Here is a 20,560-nt window from a genome sequence, read left to right on the forward strand (position 1 = left end):
ATCAGCTGATTCACGTTTGATATGGAGTTGTTACGTACGGTACTCGTACCGCTTTGTACTGTACTACTCGTACAGTCGTACTGTATGTAAAAACATACAGTAGCAGACCAGAGGCAGTAGTTCTACTGTAGTAGAGCTAGACATTCATTGTAAATATGGTAGGTACTACGTATGTTCAAATTTAAATCAATATGAGGCGTACACTTTGAATATCAGGCATACTACTTAAGGATAAAAAAGTAAGTACAGAAAAATGTAAGCTGGCAAAAATCGGCGAACACAGGCGCACGAATGATGAAAAACAGGAAACAACGGATCGAATAACAATTAACAACAGCTTGCGCTAATACCGCAACAGAATACTTCAAAAAAGTTGATACAAGTGACATGGCATGACTGTTACTGCTTGAGCCATGGGAACGCCGCCAAACTCTTTGGATCGCGGTCACCATAATCATACAATAACTCTTCGTCTATCGCGATTTTACGCGTGGCACGCAAAATTAGATGGATCTTCTGCTTAGAAATTGGAATCTCCATTACTTCCGGTCGCAGATTAGCGTGGCGGCACGAGTGGTTCAGTAGACGGCCCAGACGCTCAGTCTCAGCCGTCGCATCCACACTGAAAACATTCAATGAGATTTACAATTAACTCCAGAAAAATATCACAACATGACCGGAAACCACCAGAAAATCATGCAGGCGTATAAGGCTAAATAGTATAGTTTTATTTTAAACAAGCTTTCTGGAAAGTCCAGAACTCACCATAATTTTTTCCCTTTATGCGAAAAATAATACATGTAGCAACCGTATTTAGTAGGCTCTTTGGCATATTCCTCCTCTAAATTCTTAGCTCGGTGAATGTCGACCAAATCCCCAGCATATTCCACCACAAAATCGTTCTCCTCAAAAATGCGGCGCGCCACCAGTCCTCGGCCTTTTCCTTCGAAAATTCGCGACTACAAGCACGAAGCCATGTTGCTAACGCCATGTCTTGAAATTTTTACCGGAGAAGACAATGAAAATTCTCCGATAAAAAAATCCTATTAAACTAACGCGCTATAATGCGAATCTGCGATCCATCAAGACCACAGGCATGAAGCTGCTTTCTGGAAACATTATGCGCAAAGGTACTATTACAAACCCAAGAAATTAATACGAAAGTTCACCTCGACACCGGGATCCTCAAGACCGTTAACAATCATGTGAACAATCTTCGTCATTTCTTCTTTCCGGCGCACACACAACTCCAGACTGGCCTTGACACGTTCACTTTTGAGTCGCAGCGTCTGACTGCCCCTAATCGTTGCCGTGCCGGTCAAAGGTCGTCGTCCGATTTTCGGAACAGCTGGAGCGATCTCGGGAGAAATAATTAGGTGGCCACGTGTCATCGCTGCTGCCTTAATGGGCGTTCGTGGTGTTGGTGCACTCGCCAGGACATCTTTCTTGGACGGGGTGTTGGGTGGCGCTTCTGTGAAATGTAACTGCATTTTTCGGAATACCTATGGCCTTATTCGAATACGTATTTTTGATACGAGCACTGTGTGTAATGATGTGAACTGCGCAACATTCAATTGTGCATGCTCTGTTTCAAAAAATCTATTAAAAATTATAACTGTCATATTTGCAGCACTAGAAAATCCCCTCACATTCCAAGATTTATTACAATTAGTAAATGCCAGCCTGACATACTTTACTTTCAACTGTTTGCTGATAAGCATAGGAACAGCAAGTTCAAAAGGATAAAAACCGAAGACCAAAATTATTAATTAAAAGAAATTTATCATTTTAATTCAAACAAAAATACGTTTTTCATACCTAAGGGATAAGCGGTTCATTATTAGAAATATACACAAGAACGGACCTGCCTCATCCATTACTAGGACTAACAATTATCACCTACTGTAGTACCTACCAATTTACAGTTTGACGCGAGAATAATAATAACTAAACCGAAAGAAGGATCGTGCTACTGTTTACTCAAACACAGTTCCCATCACAACTAAATATGCCGATAAGTAATTAATGTTGAAATTAGCCTACTCAAATTTTGTACGGCATGTTTTCGGACGGCAACCTTGAAAGGCGATGGTTTGCGAAGACCAGAGGAAGGAAGGGCTGATGATGATTTCTCCAGCGCTCCAACGGGATCCACCGTAGCTTGTTCCGATGCAGCCACGAGTTCACCATTGTGATCCTCTTCAAGGGTTACTGCCTCTGGTGCTTCAGGATCGGCAATAAAATCGGAAGCAATGCATCGGGCTGACTGGCGATGGAAAACATCGGTTAGTGTAGTTTGTTTCGAACTGCAAACTGCTTTCCGTGGTGGATTACGGCGTGCAGCGCCCACACACGTGTTCTTCAGCGTCATAATAAAGGGATCAAAATGCACGGTATCGAAGTCACTGCGAATAACTGCAACCCACTCTATGATGGCTAAAATCGCTAAACACACCAGTCTTCAGAATTGTTACAATACAATATTTGAACTTTTCTGCATCCAAGAGTAGAACTCAAAGACTCAGGGAAATCCAAGACAGGAGCTTTGGGGTTTTGCAGTTTTACCAGTATGGAATTTTTCAATTTCGATAAGTAAACAGCGGTGCGTACGTAGTCAACTCCCAGTGAGCGGTTTCGGCAACGAAGGGACCCGCCTTTGCTTGACATTTACGTTAAAGATGCGCTCATGTGTCCAGAATCTCCAGATTCCAGTGTCCATCGGATGGTCCGAACTAGGTAGTAGGTACTGTAAAGGAGTTCCGAAGTCCAAACTGTCCACAATTAGTTTTAGCTTTTCTGCTGTTCCTTACTGTACCTTTATGGCATATTTCAAATTTAATTACTGTTAAAATAGGTCCTTCAAAAAATCGTAAATGTGCCACATAATTTTCGATAAGTCAGTACGTAACTAGAGACGAAGTTCAGATTCGTTGACTTTCGGGGCTAAATTTAATTACAGTAATCTGCAAACCGAGTAAATAAAGATCTCAGATTAACTAAATTTGTTAGAATAATGCATTATTTATACCAATTAATGTTCTCTCCCCCGCGAACAGAGTCCCCTCTCCTCTCGAAAGCTCTTTTTGGCATAGATTGGAATAGAAACGTTCCTAGCTTCCTGTTCCTATCTGGAATAGGGACGACCTTTCTGTGAATGTACTTTCTGACAGGAATGATAGCCCAACTCTGAAGCATAATTTTTTATAACTATACCCGTTTTCAGTGACTTTTTACATTCGTACGTATTTTAATTGCAGCGCATTATGAAGGATGGCGCCGGCCGGCACCTTTGCAATAAAATTACTGTATCATAGCGTATACAGAGTAGGTATAAATGCAAATCAAAGTGTCAGTACAGTAATACAGTATAATTCCTATAAAATTAATAATAACATTGTTATTGTACGATGTACTGTACAATACAAGCGTGAGCAGCTGCAATTGGCATTGCGCGACTGTTTGGCTTCCAGCAGACCATTTCGTTAAGCAGACCGCGAGATGCAACCACATGTACAGTTACTGTAGTAAAAATTTGATAAAACAATGGCAGCATATACGGCGCCAAACCTTACATTTTCTGGTTGGATACGTGACTTAATAACGCTGCAATTAATTAGACGCATTCGGCACATGATACTCACAATCAGCCGCTGCTGTAACAGAATTCGCTGCCACGCATGATGAACGCATGATTACTTTGTAAAGCCGCGGTAGGGTTGTACCGTTGTAGCGCTTCCGTCGGAAATTAAAGTGCTCGTAAGTCGTAACCGAACAGTGCCGGCAGTTGCACTGGTGCGAATAATCCTGACAATGTTGTCGTATGTATTGTATATATGCAACGTGTGCGCGTTTGACAACGGCTGCACCAGTGTTTGCCCTATTAAATCGCAACATTTACTTGGTCAAGCACTTCCAGCAAAAATCCAAACAATTCTGTAACGATTATTGCATGATGTCCACTTTATAGAATGTCGTGTTAGTCCACGCGGGATGTTATGGTTTTGTTCGAGCGCGCCTTGTGCATGAATGGCATGTTGCCGCTATATACTAATATGAGCGCGTTTATGGTGGATTTGTTCGACAAATTGTGGGTACAACCAATATTCACCGTGCTGATTGATCCGTGATGTATTGGGAGTTTATTTGCACGGCTGTTGTAAAACTTTGTATACTTCTACCGCTATTCACCTTTTGCATCAGAGAAGTACGAGATATTCGTACATATTCGAAAATTATGGCAACGCATCATTGCATAATTGCACAGACAGCAAATATACCATTAAATATGAAGTTTATATCCTCAACATCTTTTTTGGGTTGACATAATAAAGCTGGATTAACTGGAAACTCCTCATGGCACGGCGGCTTATAGCCAAAATGAAACTGTTCATTGGCATCTTTATTACCACCGGCACCGTGTATAATTGCGCAATTTTCTTTTTCTCCTATTTTTTCTTTCTCAGTTAATTTTTTTTGTATAATTGGTTGTATTATTGATCCCGATATGGATTCAGTAAATTATTTGCGTTAACTGCTACTCGTAGTAGTTGCTAATACACACTAACAGCAGCCGTAATTGCATGCATCCATAGTGTACTAGTTAGTACACTGCTCCAAATTCATCCATATGATCGGTCAGACATTGTGATCATTAACCCCGCAGATGACATGTTGTATTTGATGAGGACATTAATAATATTATTGATGTTTTACCTTTCGGGACTGTCTGGTGACCTTTGCGTGTCCTGAACAGGTGGAGAGTATCCAGGTACGACTGAACAAAAATAAATCACGAATTCATACTTTTAGAGTCCAAATGAAGGAGATTCGGAATAGATGCTTTATTCGTACAATTTCGGGCCACTTAGCGAGCAGTGCTGATCTGAATGTGCAAATAGTTATATGTATAGATATTTGTTGCCGGTAATGTCTAGAGTATGTAGTTTTTTATTTATTTTCGTATCTCCTAGTATCCGGTATCATTTGCATAAGTCCCGTAATTGTTATTCGGCTTCGTTTCCGGTCTCATTCTGTCAGCTATTTTTTCCTTACAGAAATTTTGTCGGTCGATAAATCGTTAGGTGATATAAACATCTTCACAGTATTTGTTTTGACAATTTAGCCGAAACTAGTCTCCTGTTAAACGTTTGTTGAATATAGGATATCGCAAACGTTATTACTCACTTTACTTTTCAAATCGATAAAAGGTATCGTATCGCATTAAGCAGAACAAAGGATGCCCTAAGTACATATTGGTATATGAATATTTTATTTATGACCTTAATTCGGCTCGTCGGTTTCAAAAAAAACTTACTTTTTGAAATGTTTTGTGCGTATGTGTCATCTACATAATTATGTAAAAGTATGGAATTCTTGACAATGCGGTAACTGCAGGAAGCTGGAATATGAAGAACGATCGCTTGTCAATCTTCATGTATTTCGGCTTTTATTCGGTTAGAAAATCGATTGTGAGTTTCGACATAAAACACTTATTCCTGTCTATTGAGCGCGCTTAAGAAACATGATGAGAATTGTTAAGAGAACTTAAAACTGGCCGAATTGATGAGTTCCGATACTTGAAGCACACACAGACAAATTCCATCCCACAAAGGCCGCACTTTATCCCGTTCCCACAGGGAATCCCTTTCACGCGTTTATGTATGCAATTGCGTATGCAACAAAGAATGCACAATTCCGGCGATGCCGAGCGCGCCTCATGATCAGACGAAGAAAGCGCAAAAAACTTCGCTTGTCTGGACATAAATTTACTAGTTCTCCCAATTAACATATAGTACGACATTACAATAACTATGTACTATATAATCACGTAACTTTATATAATTATACTCAACTTTATAAGCTAACCAAAAACAAACTGCAAATACCAATACCGCAAAATAATGTTCTGATAAAGATAAAGCAATGGCGGTATGAAAGATTAGCTTTATAATTTTATTCCTAATTTTACATATACAGCGAAAAGTATAATAATACAATTTACATGTGATACCTCTATAATTACAGAATAGGAGTATCAACTGGTGGCGGTGTAAATAATCTTTACATAATCGGATTGCGTTATTAAATAAATGAAGTATCGCATAATAAATATAATCGATGCTCGCATTGCGAACGCCAAAGTTGTACCTGTTTCAGAAATCCGAGGAGCTGTTCTCATGTGATGTGGTAGTTACAGTATATGGAGGATTTGGATTAACACTGACTAATTCCGGCTTTTGGAGTGGCATTTGATGTGTGCTTTAGTTCCCTGTCATATACGGTGGTAGCAGCATTCCTATCGGTTTGATCATGGCGATGACCTGCGGGATCAAATGCGCGAAGTATCGACTTCTCACCTGCAAATTAGTAAACGTTTAATGAAGTGTTACTGTAAAGTGCTGTTGCAGGATAGTCCTTGTGATATTCAATATGATCTTCTTCATCGGCGGTCTGGTCGTGATGGGGATCGGGATCTGGCTATTGGTGAGAATGTTACAATGGCTAAATACAAAACAAAAAATAAGCACAAGGCACATCTCTTATCATTCATGTACATTATGTAACACGTAATTTGCATCTATCGTGCTTTTTAAATATTAAGCAAATTTTTTAATGCAAGGGTTACAGTAAGACTAGATCCATGAATATATCGATCAGTCGCAAATTATATATTAATGCCGTTGTCCATGTTCTAATGTGCATGTCTAAAATCGAAACATGTACGCATATTATATATAGGACCATTTTTAAATTTCATGATGGTGTTCAGCATGTGCTGAAACAATTTCGGTGTCGAATTTGGTGAATCTTATGATCCGATCCGAACGTATGATTCCATCGTGTAGCGACCACAAAACAGATTTCAAGCACCCAGCGGATCGCTTGGTTAATACCCAGAACTGGTTGATTCAAAATGGCTATAACTTTATAATTCACCATTACGCGCGACAACTTCTTTTGTATCAAAAATTTTCCCTAATGTTTCTTCATCTTTTGACGCTTTGGTTGGCAGATCTCAGGAACCGGATCCTGTTATAACAGGAGATTTCATCCAGAACCGGGGGTTATTGTGCATAAGCTGTTAAGCTGTAGGTGCACCTAAAATTACTGTAATGATATCTAATTCTTGACCTTTGCGGCCAGGTGGACAAGAGCTCCTTCGTGATCCTGACCGCGCGCCTGCAGGTCAACGAGGATTTGACGAAGTTCGAGCGGGCCGACACGATGCTGCAGCAAGCAGCCTATCTGCTGATTGCTAGCGGCGTAATCGTTTTTGTCGTTGCCTTCCTGGGCTGCTGCGGCGCTCTCAAGGAGTGGCGACCCCTGCTTATCACGGTAATGTCATCTAACCACTGTGTGCAGATAAGTAGCGACAGACAGAGGGATCCACACAGAGAAGGATTTCTGTGGATTATGACATGATGATGATGATCGAATACTTACGTGGTACGTCCTGTGTCGCAGTATGCCATATTTCTCATCATCATCCTCGGACTGGAGATTGCTGCCGGCATTTACGCCGCGGTGTACCGCAGTACATCCTCCGATTATGTGCCGACGACGATGCGCTTCACGCTCAGCAAGCGCTACCAGCACGACGGCGTCATCACCAACGGGACGCATTTGCTTTTCCGTCCGGCCAACTTCTGGACCAACACCTGGAATAAGATGATGATACAAGTATGAGGATTTAAGTCTTCTTGCAAGTAGTGACAGATACCGCTTCCTAAGGTCACAAATGATCTATCGCACACACTTGAGTAGACCGGTAGGAAGTTCAACTGCCTATGGTTCAACACTAAATTTTCATAGATAAAAAGATATAAATATAGTAGAAAAGAAGGAAATAATATTTCCGCAAGTACAGAATCTCATAATTATGCGAGCATTAGTAAATACTAAGAGATAATTCATAAACAGCAAACAGTATTCCAAAGTAAATTGCTTTAAATGATAAAAATTTTTCGACGTTTCTTTTTCTTCCTCTAGCTGGAATGCTGTGGCATCGACAACGGCAACGATTTCATAACGATGAATCTTGAACAGTTCAAACCTCTTACCGGACCAGGTGATTAACACACATTTACATTATGATTCAGTAATATTTTTGGCTCTGGCTTCGTGTACGGTCGAACTGGGCAGAGAAATACAAGTAACTGAATATATACAAGGAAACAGTTATACAATTATATACGGATTTCAGAAGCGCCAGTAACGTGTTGCAAACTGCGATCCCTACAGTCGATGGAGATGGTGGATTATTCCTGCGCTAATTCCCGTAGTAAATTATGGACGCAGACGTCCACGGCGGATGGATCGACTAATTTGAAATTTGTAAGCCGGCCGAATACGACTGCGGTCGGTCGGCAATGACTCGGCATCAATCGCATTATAAGTAATCGATCGCTTCGAGCCTTCGATGAGCGGCAAACTTCCTCATTTTTGCCGCAGTGTATTATCGTAATCCCGTTGCTTTGGTCATTCTGGGCTGTTGTAGGGCTGCCTGCGCCGGATACAAAAGTGGCTGGATGATAATTTGAAAATCCTAATCGGTGTCGGTATTGGCATCGGTTTACTGCAGATTTTTGGCATCGTTTTCGCTTTTTGTCTATGCATAGCTATCAAAACGGGTAGGAACGAGATCTCATGAGCCGAGCGACTGTAAATTATTTTATATCTTGCAAACGTCCGATTGGGTAGCGGTTCGAGTGTCTGGTTTTCGCACAGCCTCCGGTCTCCATAATTTTATACGGATCTATGTTTTTACGTGCAGAAGTATCATTTATGTGTTTTAAGAAAAATATGTGTGCGAATACAAAAATAACTCAGTGACTGTTTGGGTATTTTGCATAACCTACATATTAAACGAGTTGAATGAATAATTGTATTGGTTGGTTGGCGCATTAGTTTATAAATCACCGAAGACCTTACTCAATAAACAGCATAACAATTAATTCAACAACGACTGGAACTGAAATCACCGTCTCACATCCCGAGTTTTCCATATTGCTCAGTTCCGTCGGCAGGTTAACAAATCCGATGACATTACACTACTCTGTACAGCGTAGAATTCTGATGCTGTACAATACGCACATGTTGGAACCGTGTAACCGGGATATGATTCTGGCCACTATTTCTCGGTCGACACCTTTTATGTACCCTTACAAATTCTATTGCGTCCACTATTGCAATGCGCATAAGCGCACTACAAATATTAGGAAGTGTGCATACAATGCCATAATTAAAATTATTGGTTGTCAGAGGTCACGTTCGTTAACATTTTACAATTAGAATCATTGTTGACCATGTGCATGTGCTACTGTACTTGATAGCACTCGTTTCCGGCATCTGAATTTTGCACTTGGAAAGTTGTGCTGTAAAAAAGTGCCTGGGATCACTATCTTGAAGGACTTGTCTCGAAGATGACCTGGGAGTTGGGGAAAGCACAACTGATGTAGTTTTACAAAGTTTCGAACAATACCAACAAAGGATACCAAAATATATTGGGATTCGGTGAAGTAATTCGTATGAAGTAATTCGTACGAAGTAATTCGTTCGAACAGGACATTTCGGTTCTGCACGGCCATTGCCCATTCGATGTCAACTAGCAACAGTCCGTCAAATTTGACAAACGGAGCATGTACATGTACTAATTCCTTGAGTTTCGGAGTATAGTTTTCAATACTGTACTATTTATTTGGCAGTCACCGAATTCACCACAATTCAGAGCCACTAACTTCCAGAGAGCAAAATCCACAATGCGGTAACAGCCCCAAAAGACCTTTTTAATTACTGTGATTTTCCCTAAAAACATTCTGTTTCACATTTTACCAAACAAAACCAAAAATCAAAACCGCTACAAAATCATACCAACGGGTGACTATTCTGCCGCCACCGCAGTCCGTCGCGGCGGTATTTTCATGGGACCAATCAGCGCCGCATCGGCTTCCAGCAGCGTCAGATCCCGATCCGCGCCCAGGAAGCGTGTCGACAACTCCAGACTGTTCAGTCGCACCCGGACAAAGGCGCTGCGGTAGTACAGGTGCTCGTCGCGTTGCGGCCTTTTGCAGACGCAGGGGAATTTCCCGCCGAAATCAATGTACAGATCATCGGCCACCACGTGGTAGATGCGACCGACGACGATCTTCCCCTCGGGATCACCCAGTTGGATGTACTTGGAGTGGCGCAGCATGCTGGCGAAGGATTCTTCGCGTTCGGGAAAGGGCGGCGGCTGCAGTTCGTGAATGTTGCGGAAGCGCTCGAAAGCGGCAGCGAAACCGCGGCGCGGTCGGGATCGTACTACCAAAACAGGCAGGCATTAGACCAATACTCATGGTCAGTTATTTTAGGCTTTTTTCTGCATCCACAGTATTTAACTAAATCCGTAAAAGTCTGATTATGTGTGGTAGTCTGCTTTACGAAATCCATTACCTGATGTCGACTTCCCATTTTAAAGTCATAGGGTTTTTAATTCATAATAGTATGCATACGAATTTGACGAAACCCGGTTACGCTTAACGTTCGAACTGTGTATTCATGCCCATTCCTTATATACATAGTTTCACTTTGAAAGTGGCACCTAGACAGGCTACACTACTTCAGTACACAAACTTACTTATCAAAGAACACCTACATTACCGAAATACATTTATTATCAAAAGGCTGTCCGCTATAAAAATAATTAGAAACAAAATTTACTTTAGAGCGTAGCTCGAGAGAAAACTAGTGTCAACAAGTGATAAATCATTTGTTGAGCTCGAAACATAACACCAGCACGCTCAGGAATTCTATTATAGCATCACCATAATTATTTCCATTACTTAAATAACTTAATGCATGCTTACCGGGTGGCTCGGACTGTTCGGGCAGTTCTTCATTGCCTAGGGAAGACTGTTCCAACTGCGCTGTGCTCCGCTCATCGTTTATTCCTCCGCTTTTATCTGAAAACCCTTCGCCTTCACCGGAATTCGAATGCAGGCATTTGTATGCAAAGATTCCCGTCGGCTCGGATTGTGCTGTGCGCCAAAGGATAGAGCCGAAGATAGTCCTTGAAACCCACATCATAGTAAGTGGCGAAAATCAGCACGAAACTGAGGTTCTCGTGAAATACCACTTGCAAGTTGTACTACGACGCAAAGAGAGCTAGATTTTACAAGGAGCTTTTAAGCTCCCAAGGGCCAAGAGTGCCAAGACTCAAAGTTCCAGTTGCGACAGCTACTGTTAGCAGCTTGCAATCAAAGTATATGAGCCGAAAGCTCAACAAACACTGAAAAAGCACTAAAAAACTCTGTATCCCTGCAATCGCAAGTAAATAAAAGTGCAAAATTAATAGCAAATCTAAAAGAGGTGCTTTACGAGATCCTGAAAATAAGGAGAAATTGCTGAAATTCTTAGCGTAATTACTCGTATTGTAAATTATTTCAACTCTGGCAGAGTCTAGCTACTTAGAAGTACAGTACTACCCTAGCATAATAATGCAAAATGATATGAAATAAGTACTGTAATAAATTCGGATTTCCTTCGATCGAATATGCAGCCGCCCTACGGGCGGTGCGGCGATGCTCATTGTCCACTTTTCTTTTATTTTATGACATATACTTCGTATACGTAGTTTCAAGTTTGCATCCAAATCTGATTTGTACGAGTACTTCATAATTTTCCAGAAAATATGTTAAAATTAATAAGGATTACGAATAATTTTACCGAAAACCCAAGAAACCCATAATAGTTATTATTAATGTAGTAACACATTGGTAATTTTATTAATTTTTCCCTTCGGATAAGGTTCGACATCCGGATTGTTGCTTTTTACCCAGTCAGCTCTTTAGACATGGAGGGTAACAACCTGGAGGAGGGAGGGAGGGTTCTCAGCCTTTAATGACATCACCGTAAAATTATTACAGAAATTTTTAAATTGTTGGTGCGACAAGGGTAAATTCGAAAATGTAATTAATTGCATATTAGCATAAAAGCTACTCGTAGCAGTAGTCAAGTAAATAAACCTACAAATAAGAATGTTTCACGCAGCCGGTCCGGAATGGTGCATTTAATCTGCAGAGCCATCTCATCCCAGTGCGCGTTCACTACAGTAATATTTTCCTATGACTACCTTCCTGAATTTTTTACCATTCCACTGACAACGAAGAGCGGAAGCACTTGTGGATGTTCTTGAATCGGCAGCTGTGGAATTCCCGGTTTCTCAAGGACACGCCTCCGGATTGGGAATTCCGCTTGTGAGTGGTCCGTTGTGCAGCCTAGCAAGTGGCAAGTTCGTTGCTGTCTCTGCAGCAGCTCACACTCTGCACACACGCTCACAACATACACACATTGCGCACAGCGATTGCCATAATAAAATTTCCAGCTATGGTGCGAGCGCGTCCGCTGCTCGACGTTCATTAGCGTCTCACTTGTTTTTGCAGTTTTCCCGTTTTACACCTAAATGTGTCTTTATGAATCCCCTGTTCATACATTTCCACAGCGGAATCCAGTCTAACCACCCTGTATCGTGTAAAAACGCGGGGTGCGAAGGGAAGATTGCTGCTTGGCGATTTTGGCAGTTCATCTTGTATATACTTACTTGGCGTGCAGATATTTGACCGTGAAACGGTGAAAGTTTGACTATTTGCACTCGTTCGCGGGTGATCCAGTGTAATGAGTCTAATGCCGTGGGCTGAATTGTCGTGCTGCCTGTAGTTTTATTTTCTTGCCGATTCTTCCAAATGGCGCAGGTAACCATACCGTGTTCAATTGCTCAGCAGCGCTGCTTGTATGTGGCGCTTAAGTGATCGCCGTGCTTGTTCTGTGTGTGCAGAATAAATCAGCACGGGCTCCTCCGCTGACGGGGACGTCGCGTCTGCTGCAGAATTATCCGATGGAGCCCATCGGATCTCGGCCGAGTTATGTGGGGGAACTGATATCGCTGGTCCGCGATGGGACGGAGGAGATTAAATATCTGCTGGAAGCAGAATGGTGAGAAACTGCGATTCGCTCTTCTGGTTCTGATTTGATGTGTAAAGATATTTCTGCTTGCTTTTACAGTGACTTGCGTTTCAACTGCAAGGTAAGCACAAGGTTTCGAAGTGCGAACCATGATATATGTATCGGGTTACATTAAATAATCGTGGTGTTGTTTGCCCGTAAGAAGTTCAGCATTTTTTAGAAATTTTAAAAATATTGTTTGACTATTTCGAGTTCTCAAAAAGATTTGGGTGAAAACAGCAGAATTTTCATTTCTTGTAAAGTCTGCGAGTAAAACTCCGTAGATGGTCTCAATCCGCCAGCCAAGTATCGTTTTAGAATAAATTTCTTGCTATATATGGGGGTAGGGCATAATGGGCGAAAAAGCTTTCCGGCTTAACCCTGAAAGATATAATTATTAAGCCCTGAAAAACAAACAACAAAAAACCCTGAAAGGTATAATTATTTTTTTTATTAAGCTGATCGTGATTGTTAAGAGCTTCTGTCTGCTACAATTCTCATTAGCAGTTCTTCAAGTTAAAGGCTAGAAGTACTCGTACCTGTCGTAAAAATTTTTTTTTATTGCTAAAATGTTAAATTATGCTAAAGAGTTAGATTTTTATATGGAAAATGCTGCATTGCGTGGTACACATAACGCAGTGAAAGCTCACAGGTGTGCGGATCCATTCTGCCCACCGCCCGCGCCTTTGTGATCCATAAACGCCAGTTCTGTACTTCGAAATACATTGACTATCAGCGTAAGAACGTGGCCGTCATGGAGCGACTATCGAATCTGGTGTCCTTTGAGGACCGCTCCCTGCAGACGGACAACCTTGACGCCCTGGAGCTCCTTAATCCTATCAATGCGTCACTGCTGATTCCCTTGCCTGTCGCGCCGTTGCACACCAACGGGTACGCATTCAGCGATCCTCCCAATCCCGCCAGCGGCAGCACACCGCGCAGTGATGATAACGAGGAGATGAGCGACGAAGCACAGGAAGTCGATGTTCCTTTAGGTGTTGAGGTGAGTACAATATGTTCGGAGTAGCCTTGCAAATCTTTTTTTAAATAACTGTTGTTTTTTATTTTTAAAAATTGTGTTTTGGAAGTATGTTATTTTGCTTTTGTTAATTTTGTGTTTAATATGCATTTATATTAATTAGTTTTTGTGTTAAATGGCGTTTGAGTGATTTATGTTTTCCTGAAGTGAGAAATTTATTGTTTCTTGTAGGGATTTTGTGGTAAATTTTTTTTATGTATTTCTTTCCTGTTGTTATCACGCGGAATACGGGTTGATCTGTGCAGGTGGTAGTTCCTGCACGTCCTCCGGTGGACGGTGTGTACCGTTTCGGAATGGGCAGTGCAAATCTGCTGGCCAGTCGGAAGAAGAAGTACCGGACAAACAGTATGGCGCCGCCGAAGAAGAAAAAGCCAAAACCTGTTCTGTTCACTTTTACTGATGAGAAGAATTGCCCGGCACCGCCAGCTGCCATTTTGCCGAAGGCTCCACCGCAGAAGGTGACCCGCGTGGAGGAACCTGTTACCTCGACGTCATCCTCCTCCAGTATTGTGGAAGCGAATGATACCGCGTTAGCGCCGCGACCGACAGAAGAGGTAAAGCGCGGCGCATCGTTTGCGCCGGCCGTCGAACGAACGCCGCTCCTTCCGCAAGGCCACGGACGGACAGATTCGCCTGTTAAACGCTCCAGGCGACTCGCTGGGGTTCCGCGTAAGTCAGACATTCTCAGCGACGTAATGCAGACTTTGTGCGTACACTTGATAGTACAAATTGTACATTTTTAAAAATTACGAAAAAGATTCCAGTTTTCAGCTGTTCAGTGTTTGCTAGTGTGTATTTTGTTTCTGAAAAATTTTGAAGCTTGTATGTCTGAAATGCTTATTTGAAGTTAATACAATGATACCGAAATGATGATACGTCTTTTTCAATTTGGTTGCTTTGAATGATGCCAAATGCTGATATGCACCGACTGCTAGCAACCTAACAGACTGCCAAAAATATGGAAAGGAAGCGATTAAGCTTCCAGTACATGTGCCACAGGGCGAAGAATTTCGCCGCCACCCCTGCGGCATTATTATTGTGATTTAAGTAATTTTGGACGTTTGTGATTTTGTGTAAGGGTTGATTCTTGTTGTATAACGCGGCGCTAAAACATAATCACAGAAACCGGCTCATAGTATAATACAAAACGAAAATTGCAGATAATGCGGAAGACCTGAATGGTCTCGGCCACTGCAGTGACCGTAACGAGCCGAAACCGACACCGGAACAATCGGAGCGGATGAAGGACATCCGCGATCCCCGCTTTGTTCGCAACCTGTTAGAGCAGTTGGCCGAAGTGGCAGACTATGCCAGTAAAACATGTAAAGAGTGTAATCGAGTCGTGGTCAGTATTTACAATCTGGATCGGCACGTTGCCACACAACATCTGGGCCTACGGGAGTGCGAGTACAGTCTGATCAGTAAAGAGTTGCGCCGTCTGCGACAAGAAGTGTACGGTCCGCTGAAACACGAAGACAGCCAGGAGACCTCGGAACCAACACTATCCCGGGAAGTTTCCCATGTGGACGACGTCCCGGGCGAGGAGGGTAAAGAGGAGGAGAAGAGTGATACAGTGGATGAGGAGAGTAATGAGGGGGAACATCAGAACGGTCTGGATGTCCCCACATCCACCAATACCCCGTCCACCGATTCGGAGACGATAACCGAACGATTGGCGGCTATTACCCGTAATCCGCAGGCCTTCAAGGAAATTCTAACGGCCAAGGAGAAGGAGGCCGTGCATGTGGATTACACACTGGATGAGCTAGTGCAGATCCATGCGCAGATCCTGGAGGCGGCCGATACGTTTCTGCAGTGTTGCCGACTGTGTAATAAGCAGTTCTTCGACGTGTACGTGCTGAATCGGCACGTGATGACTGTGCATCTGCGTCTGCCGGAGCGCAGCTGCGGGACGATCAATAAACTCATCAAAGAACAGATGAAACGCCATCCACAGGCTTTCGGTCTGGCCGCTGATGCTGAGAAAGCGGCGCCGACGACAATAAATACGACGAACGATGCGTCCGGCGAATAGCGTTGTTTTTTGCTCAGTGATTATGCACGGAAAGATCGTAGCGGGGGAAACGAAGAGAGCGCCAATGCGCATGCGTGCACATCTGTCCTGTTGATCAGGGCTCTTTTGACCTATTTTTACAGGTGATCGGATTATGCTTGCAGGATAAAGTATGGATTATACCTGTCTTCTTTTTGTTTTCCACGGCACAAATCTTGCGCACTGGCGTATGTGTAGATATTATCCAAATGGAAGCAGTCCAGCCACTTCCTGTCGACCAAGGTTTGATTGATGTTAGTGCTTCCAGGATGGAGGATTTTTACACAGGAGTTTAATATACAACCCATACGCGCGACACTCCTTATAGGATTGTACAGAGTCCTGTTTTTTGAGTTTGCGTTGAGCACGCTGTTGTGGCGTTGAGCACGCCAAGATTCGTTTGCCGCGTATACTGTTGTTTATATGATTGATCTGACTGTATCGCTGATTTTTACTTTTAAATGCTTTTGCTTTGTTGCCTTTAGTGTTTTATTTAATTAAAATCTGAAATCGGTGATTTGAAGTACTAGTACGACATTCCTAACTTTATACTGTAGGTTTGTAGTGACACTGTGTACTAGTACTATTAATTATACGATGTAATTCAATAACTCACGATACTAGCAATAAGTTGTTAGTAACTGTACGTAGAGGCTAAGTAAGTGCAATTATCTATCATTATTTATAACTATTCACGTTTTGGCCGTGTAGATTAATAGTCCAAAAATACAAACATACCACGGATAATACGAGTATTTCCAAGGTTTCCTCACATGATTGATTTTCGACTACACTTCGTTGCATATGTAGAGACACAATTTTACAGATATAGACATAATATTACTTAACTAACGTTCAGTAATTTTATGATACATATAGATATAAATATAGACAGATCATAATATTATAGTACAGTAAGTACACTACAAGATATTCTACAGACACATGCAAGCGTTTTTATCGGGACTATTGCCATTTGGACATTTTAACTGGGATACTCCCTTTTGATGAAAATGTTTATCAAACGTGCATGCGTTCGTTTAACGCTTTTAAAACTAAAACGATAAGTGCACTGTATACAGTATGTTGTACAATACTACTCGTATAACATGAGAAGACAGGTTCACGATCTTATACACATTAAACGAATTTGTAAATACCAAATCGACAAAATCAAAATGAATTATAAATCAAAGCCTACAGATCAAAAATGTCAGGGAATATTAAACGGACGAAATAGTAAAATGCCGTTTCAGAACTATGTATGTAACCCGATAGGATAACTGCAAGCACTAAGCTTAACCGAGCATCAGTTCTGGGCTAAAATATAAAATCCACAACATTAGTAGCAGCTGCGAAAGAATGTAATAAAGAATCGCTCAGTTGCTGAACTCCCGGTCCTTGAAGATGACTGGCGCTATCAGTGTCCAGACGTAGAGCAACACACACACCCAGCTGGAGGAGATCTTCACCCAGGCGGACGGCTTACTGATGGCGATATTTTCCACGCCTTGGCCAGCGCTCTCCGGGTTTAGCCAGTTGGTGATGGTCATCATGACGTACAGGGTGCCCAGCAGCATCATCATATGGAAAAAGGAGTAACTGTACGTCACCTGATCCTCTTCATCATCATACACTTTAGCACCTTCAGCGTCGGGAGCTGGAACATAATCTGTATACAATGTAATCCACTAAATTATTGTTATTTTGCAGTTCATTTCATCCAAGTCTAAGCATATTCCAGAGAAAACCTAATATAATTACCAAATTCAAAAAATATAAAATAATAAAAATTCAATTACTACAGGCTCTCAAAATATGCTTTTTCTCTAGTTCCATTTAATGATTCTGTACTGACCGCCTTTCGATTCCGCCAGCGTTGTCTTCTCGCCGCCTCCGGTCAGTTTGGTAACGTTGCTGTTTGTGGAATTGCGTATGGTGGACCAGAGAATACAGGCGAACCAGATGATGAGACCGACAATACCGGAAGCGGTCACTGACTTGCCCGAGGTGGAGGCGCCCATAAAGCTCGGATAGCATTGACCGTCGCTATCTATGTCCGCACAGCAATCGTAGAAAGATAGTCACAACTCGCAGCGCACATTACATGGCGACACTCACGTACCAGGTTGGTTGCTCAACGAAGACCAGGTTACGTAAATCACGTATAAGCTGATGATGGACGACTGCATCAAGCCCGAACGCGGCTGTCCTGCAGACATAAAAAGAAATATGCTGATAAGAGCAAGAAAATATAAAACACCAATTATTTTTTAAATTGCGTCGGCACATTACAATGGTCACAAAACCTGGAAATATACAGGATATAAAATTAAGAATTATTTGGTTCCGTACAAAGTCGCATTAGAAAAATTTAATCAGCTCACTTGCAAACCAAATGGTCAAAAGGCAATACACGAAATTAATTAAGGACTTACGTTCTTGCACTTTCGGAAGGACGGCGACAACCGACAGAATGACGCATAGGATCATGTTAAAACTGATGAAGAATTTATTCAACGGGCAGCCTTCGGTCTACATATAAAATAAATTAACTAAATTATTTTTTCCGGAAACGGATTTGCCATTCAGCCTTACTTTCGTGTAAAATACGTAGAGGAGCACCACTGCCACGATGGCAGCAATATAGCACATAACCGTAACAAAAATAACACCTGCAAACATAATTATAATAATATGTGCATACGATTATTTACTTTCCGCATCGTTTCGACTGAAATGGTGATTTACCAAAATAATACACTTTGTTGTCAGTATCCTCGAATTTCCCGATCCAGTTCTCAGCCCAACTGTGGGCCAGATCAATCAGTAGAATCAACTGAACGAGAATGAATCCAAATCCACCGATCATGCCAATGTACATCCATACTGTACATCAGAAAAAGCTGAAGTATTTGCAAGGTCGATGTTGCAAGAAAATCGATTTTGGTCAAGGACGAACCTGTACTGAAGTCATTACCGGGAATGTAGAACGCACCAACGCAGATTCCGATAATGATGGCATATTTCCAGAACCAAAACCTGGGAAAATATTACTTCCATATCACCCTGTATACAGTAACTCCCCAACAGGAAATAAATATTTAAAATAATATAACAAGGATACAGTCCAGTGCTAAATTTCTTTATCCAACCAAATTTTACCAATTAAAAATAATGTTAAATTCTGAAGCAATCATTCATTTTATTAAGTATCCAGCAATCAGCTCCCTAAAAAACTTACATGCTTTCATTGCTGTGTTTATCGTTTAAATTTTAAAACTTTTATTTTTAAAAACTCGAATGAATTGCTTTCCCACAATAACATATTCTACGCAGGACAGTCACAAAGTGAAAAAACTTGCACGTTTCTTAACGTTTAAGTCGCTAATGCACCATACCCGTTTTGGATGCCGGATCGGAAATCCTTGGAACTGCGCACACCGAACATGATGACCATCATGAGGAAGAAGAAGCAGGCCACAGCGAAGCACACACGGTAGACGCCACTGTAACCAGCCACCTTGGAGCAGTCGACGCCCGCATTGGGAACGTTGGGAATTAAGGAATTCGTGCCATTCTGATCGCATATGAACTTATTCGCCCAACCCTGAAAGCATTACCTTTTTATTCCCGATTTGATTTGATTTATTTTCGAGTAGCCAAGCCCGACTTATCACAATCTCGACATAATATGTGAATTACGTATGTTGCTTCGTACATCGGCCAGCTGGTGCTGTACTGAGGGCGCCAAGAGGATAAAGCACACGATGGTCCACAAAAACAGCATGATTCCGTACATAATGCGCGTCGAAGTGGAATTTCGGCAAGTTGGACATGATTGACAGCATAGGCCACATGCTGCACTGCCACAGCAGCAGGCCAACTAAAGTTAAATAAAACATACAGATATGTGCGTTTACAAAATCGTTACAAATTACTACATAAGAATTTAAAAAACTGAAAAAAATTCCAACAACCTGATGTCAACCATGAGGAGCACAAACCTGAGCGAGACAAGTTGGGACGGCTAAAACTGCTCCCATTTCAAAACGTTTCTCAGAAAAGGAGCAAGGTGATCCTTTCAGTGAAGAAGAAAAGGTCCTGAGTCGATAAGATACGGTAAGTGAAGATATGCAAAGCGATCCCAGGAAGCTGAGAGAGGATTGTTTGATCTAGTCAGACATCATCAGAATTAACTCACTATAACAGAAGATTTATGTTGATACAGGAGGCGATCCTGAAATGAGAAGCCCCGTAAAACGAAAACGATGAGAGTGTATAATCTGGACTGCCACAATGTGATCAAATGTGGGGAAAATCGAAAGAGTGACACTTGCTGCGGTTTCGTTGAAAACAAAATGGCAACACACAAGTAAATGACTAATATGGTACAGTACATACAGGGATTTGCTGCACGGGCGCCAGCCGGTCAGTTTTATTTCCGACCCCGATATACGTTCAATACAGTAAATAGCTCTTTCTCTGAT

At 41.8% G+C, this 20,560-nt stretch overlaps 5 protein-coding genes and 1 long non-coding RNA gene across 7 annotated transcripts; 2 read left to right on the forward strand and 4 right to left on the reverse strand.

Moving 5' to 3' along the window:
- Positions 1-189: 189 nt before the first annotated feature.
- Positions 190-3,692, reverse strand: LOC129589222 (N-lysine methyltransferase KMT5A-like). The gene is made up of 6 exons (XM_055483822.1): positions 3,642-3,692; positions 3,029-3,186; positions 2,044-2,746; positions 1,170-1,471; positions 766-959; positions 190-622 (listed from the first exon to the last, which is right to left on the reverse strand). Exons 3-6 carry the CDS (start codon positions 2,369-2,371, stop codon positions 400-402), a joined length of 1,047 nt encoding a protein of 348 aa, XP_055339797.1. The 5' UTR covers positions 2,372-2,746; positions 3,029-3,186; positions 3,642-3,692; the 3' UTR covers positions 190-399.
- Positions 3,693-3,781: 89 nt separating this feature from the next.
- Positions 3,782-8,854, forward strand: LOC129589058 (CD151 antigen-like). Its single transcript, XM_055483539.1, has 8 exons — positions 3,782-4,768; positions 6,157-6,341; positions 6,408-6,483; positions 7,144-7,335; positions 7,465-7,680; positions 7,990-8,068; positions 8,204-8,334; positions 8,498-8,854. The coding sequence occupies exons 2-8, from the start codon at positions 6,310-6,312 to the stop codon at positions 8,648-8,650; spliced, it is 879 nt and encodes a 292-aa protein (XP_055339514.1). The 5' UTR covers positions 3,782-4,768; positions 6,157-6,309; the 3' UTR covers positions 8,651-8,854.
- Positions 5,475-8,308, reverse strand: LOC129589059 (uncharacterized). Its single transcript, XR_008690562.1, has 4 exons — positions 8,061-8,308; positions 7,444-7,658; positions 7,132-7,323; positions 5,475-7,029 (listed from the first exon to the last, which is right to left on the reverse strand). It is a non-coding gene; the product is annotated as an uncharacterized LOC129589059 (long non-coding RNA).
- Positions 8,855-9,675: 821 nt separating the features above from the next.
- LOC129588988 (28S ribosomal protein S28, mitochondrial-like) lies at positions 9,676-11,445 on the reverse strand. The gene is made up of 2 exons (XM_055483428.1): positions 10,845-11,445; positions 9,676-10,299 (listed from the first exon to the last, which is right to left on the reverse strand). The coding sequence occupies exons 1-2, from the start codon at positions 11,062-11,064 to the stop codon at positions 9,881-9,883; spliced, it is 639 nt and encodes a 212-aa protein (XP_055339403.1). The 5' UTR covers positions 11,065-11,445; the 3' UTR covers positions 9,676-9,880.
- On the forward strand, positions 10,929-16,587 carry LOC129588987 (zinc finger protein 800-like). The gene is made up of 7 exons (XM_055483426.1): positions 10,929-11,065; positions 12,058-12,728; positions 12,812-12,969; positions 13,039-13,060; positions 13,631-13,981; positions 14,263-14,686; positions 15,178-16,587. Exons 2-7 carry the CDS (start codon positions 12,720-12,722, stop codon positions 16,050-16,052), a joined length of 1,839 nt encoding a protein of 612 aa, XP_055339401.1. The 5' UTR covers positions 10,929-11,065; positions 12,058-12,719; the 3' UTR covers positions 16,053-16,587.
- A 656-nt stretch (positions 16,588-17,243) lies between these two features.
- Positions 17,244-20,438, reverse strand: LOC129589236 (probable serine incorporator). 2 transcript variants are annotated; one of them, XM_055483851.1, is made up of 10 exons: positions 20,078-20,438; positions 19,792-19,956; positions 19,472-19,680; positions 19,033-19,112; positions 18,822-18,959; positions 18,669-18,745; positions 18,509-18,605; positions 18,196-18,282; positions 17,929-18,123; positions 17,244-17,730 (listed from the first exon to the last, which is right to left on the reverse strand). In XM_055483851.1, exons 1-10 carry the CDS (start codon positions 20,114-20,116, stop codon positions 17,450-17,452), a joined length of 1,368 nt encoding a protein of 455 aa, XP_055339826.1. In that variant the 5' UTR covers positions 20,117-20,438; the 3' UTR covers positions 17,244-17,449. The 2 variants fall into 2 exon arrangements, with proteins under 2 accessions (XP_055339826.1, XP_055339825.1); XM_055483850.1 differs by having other exon boundaries at positions 17,244-17,742.
- Positions 20,439-20,560: the final 122 nt, after the last annotated feature.

Source organism: Paramacrobiotus metropolitanus, unplaced genomic scaffold (genome assembly GCF_019649055.1).
Source record: "Paramacrobiotus metropolitanus isolate TYO unplaced genomic scaffold, Prichtersi_v1.0 Parri_scaffold0000033, whole genome shotgun sequence".
Taxonomy (NCBI): domain Eukaryota; kingdom Metazoa; phylum Tardigrada; class Eutardigrada; order Parachela; family Macrobiotidae; genus Paramacrobiotus; species Paramacrobiotus metropolitanus.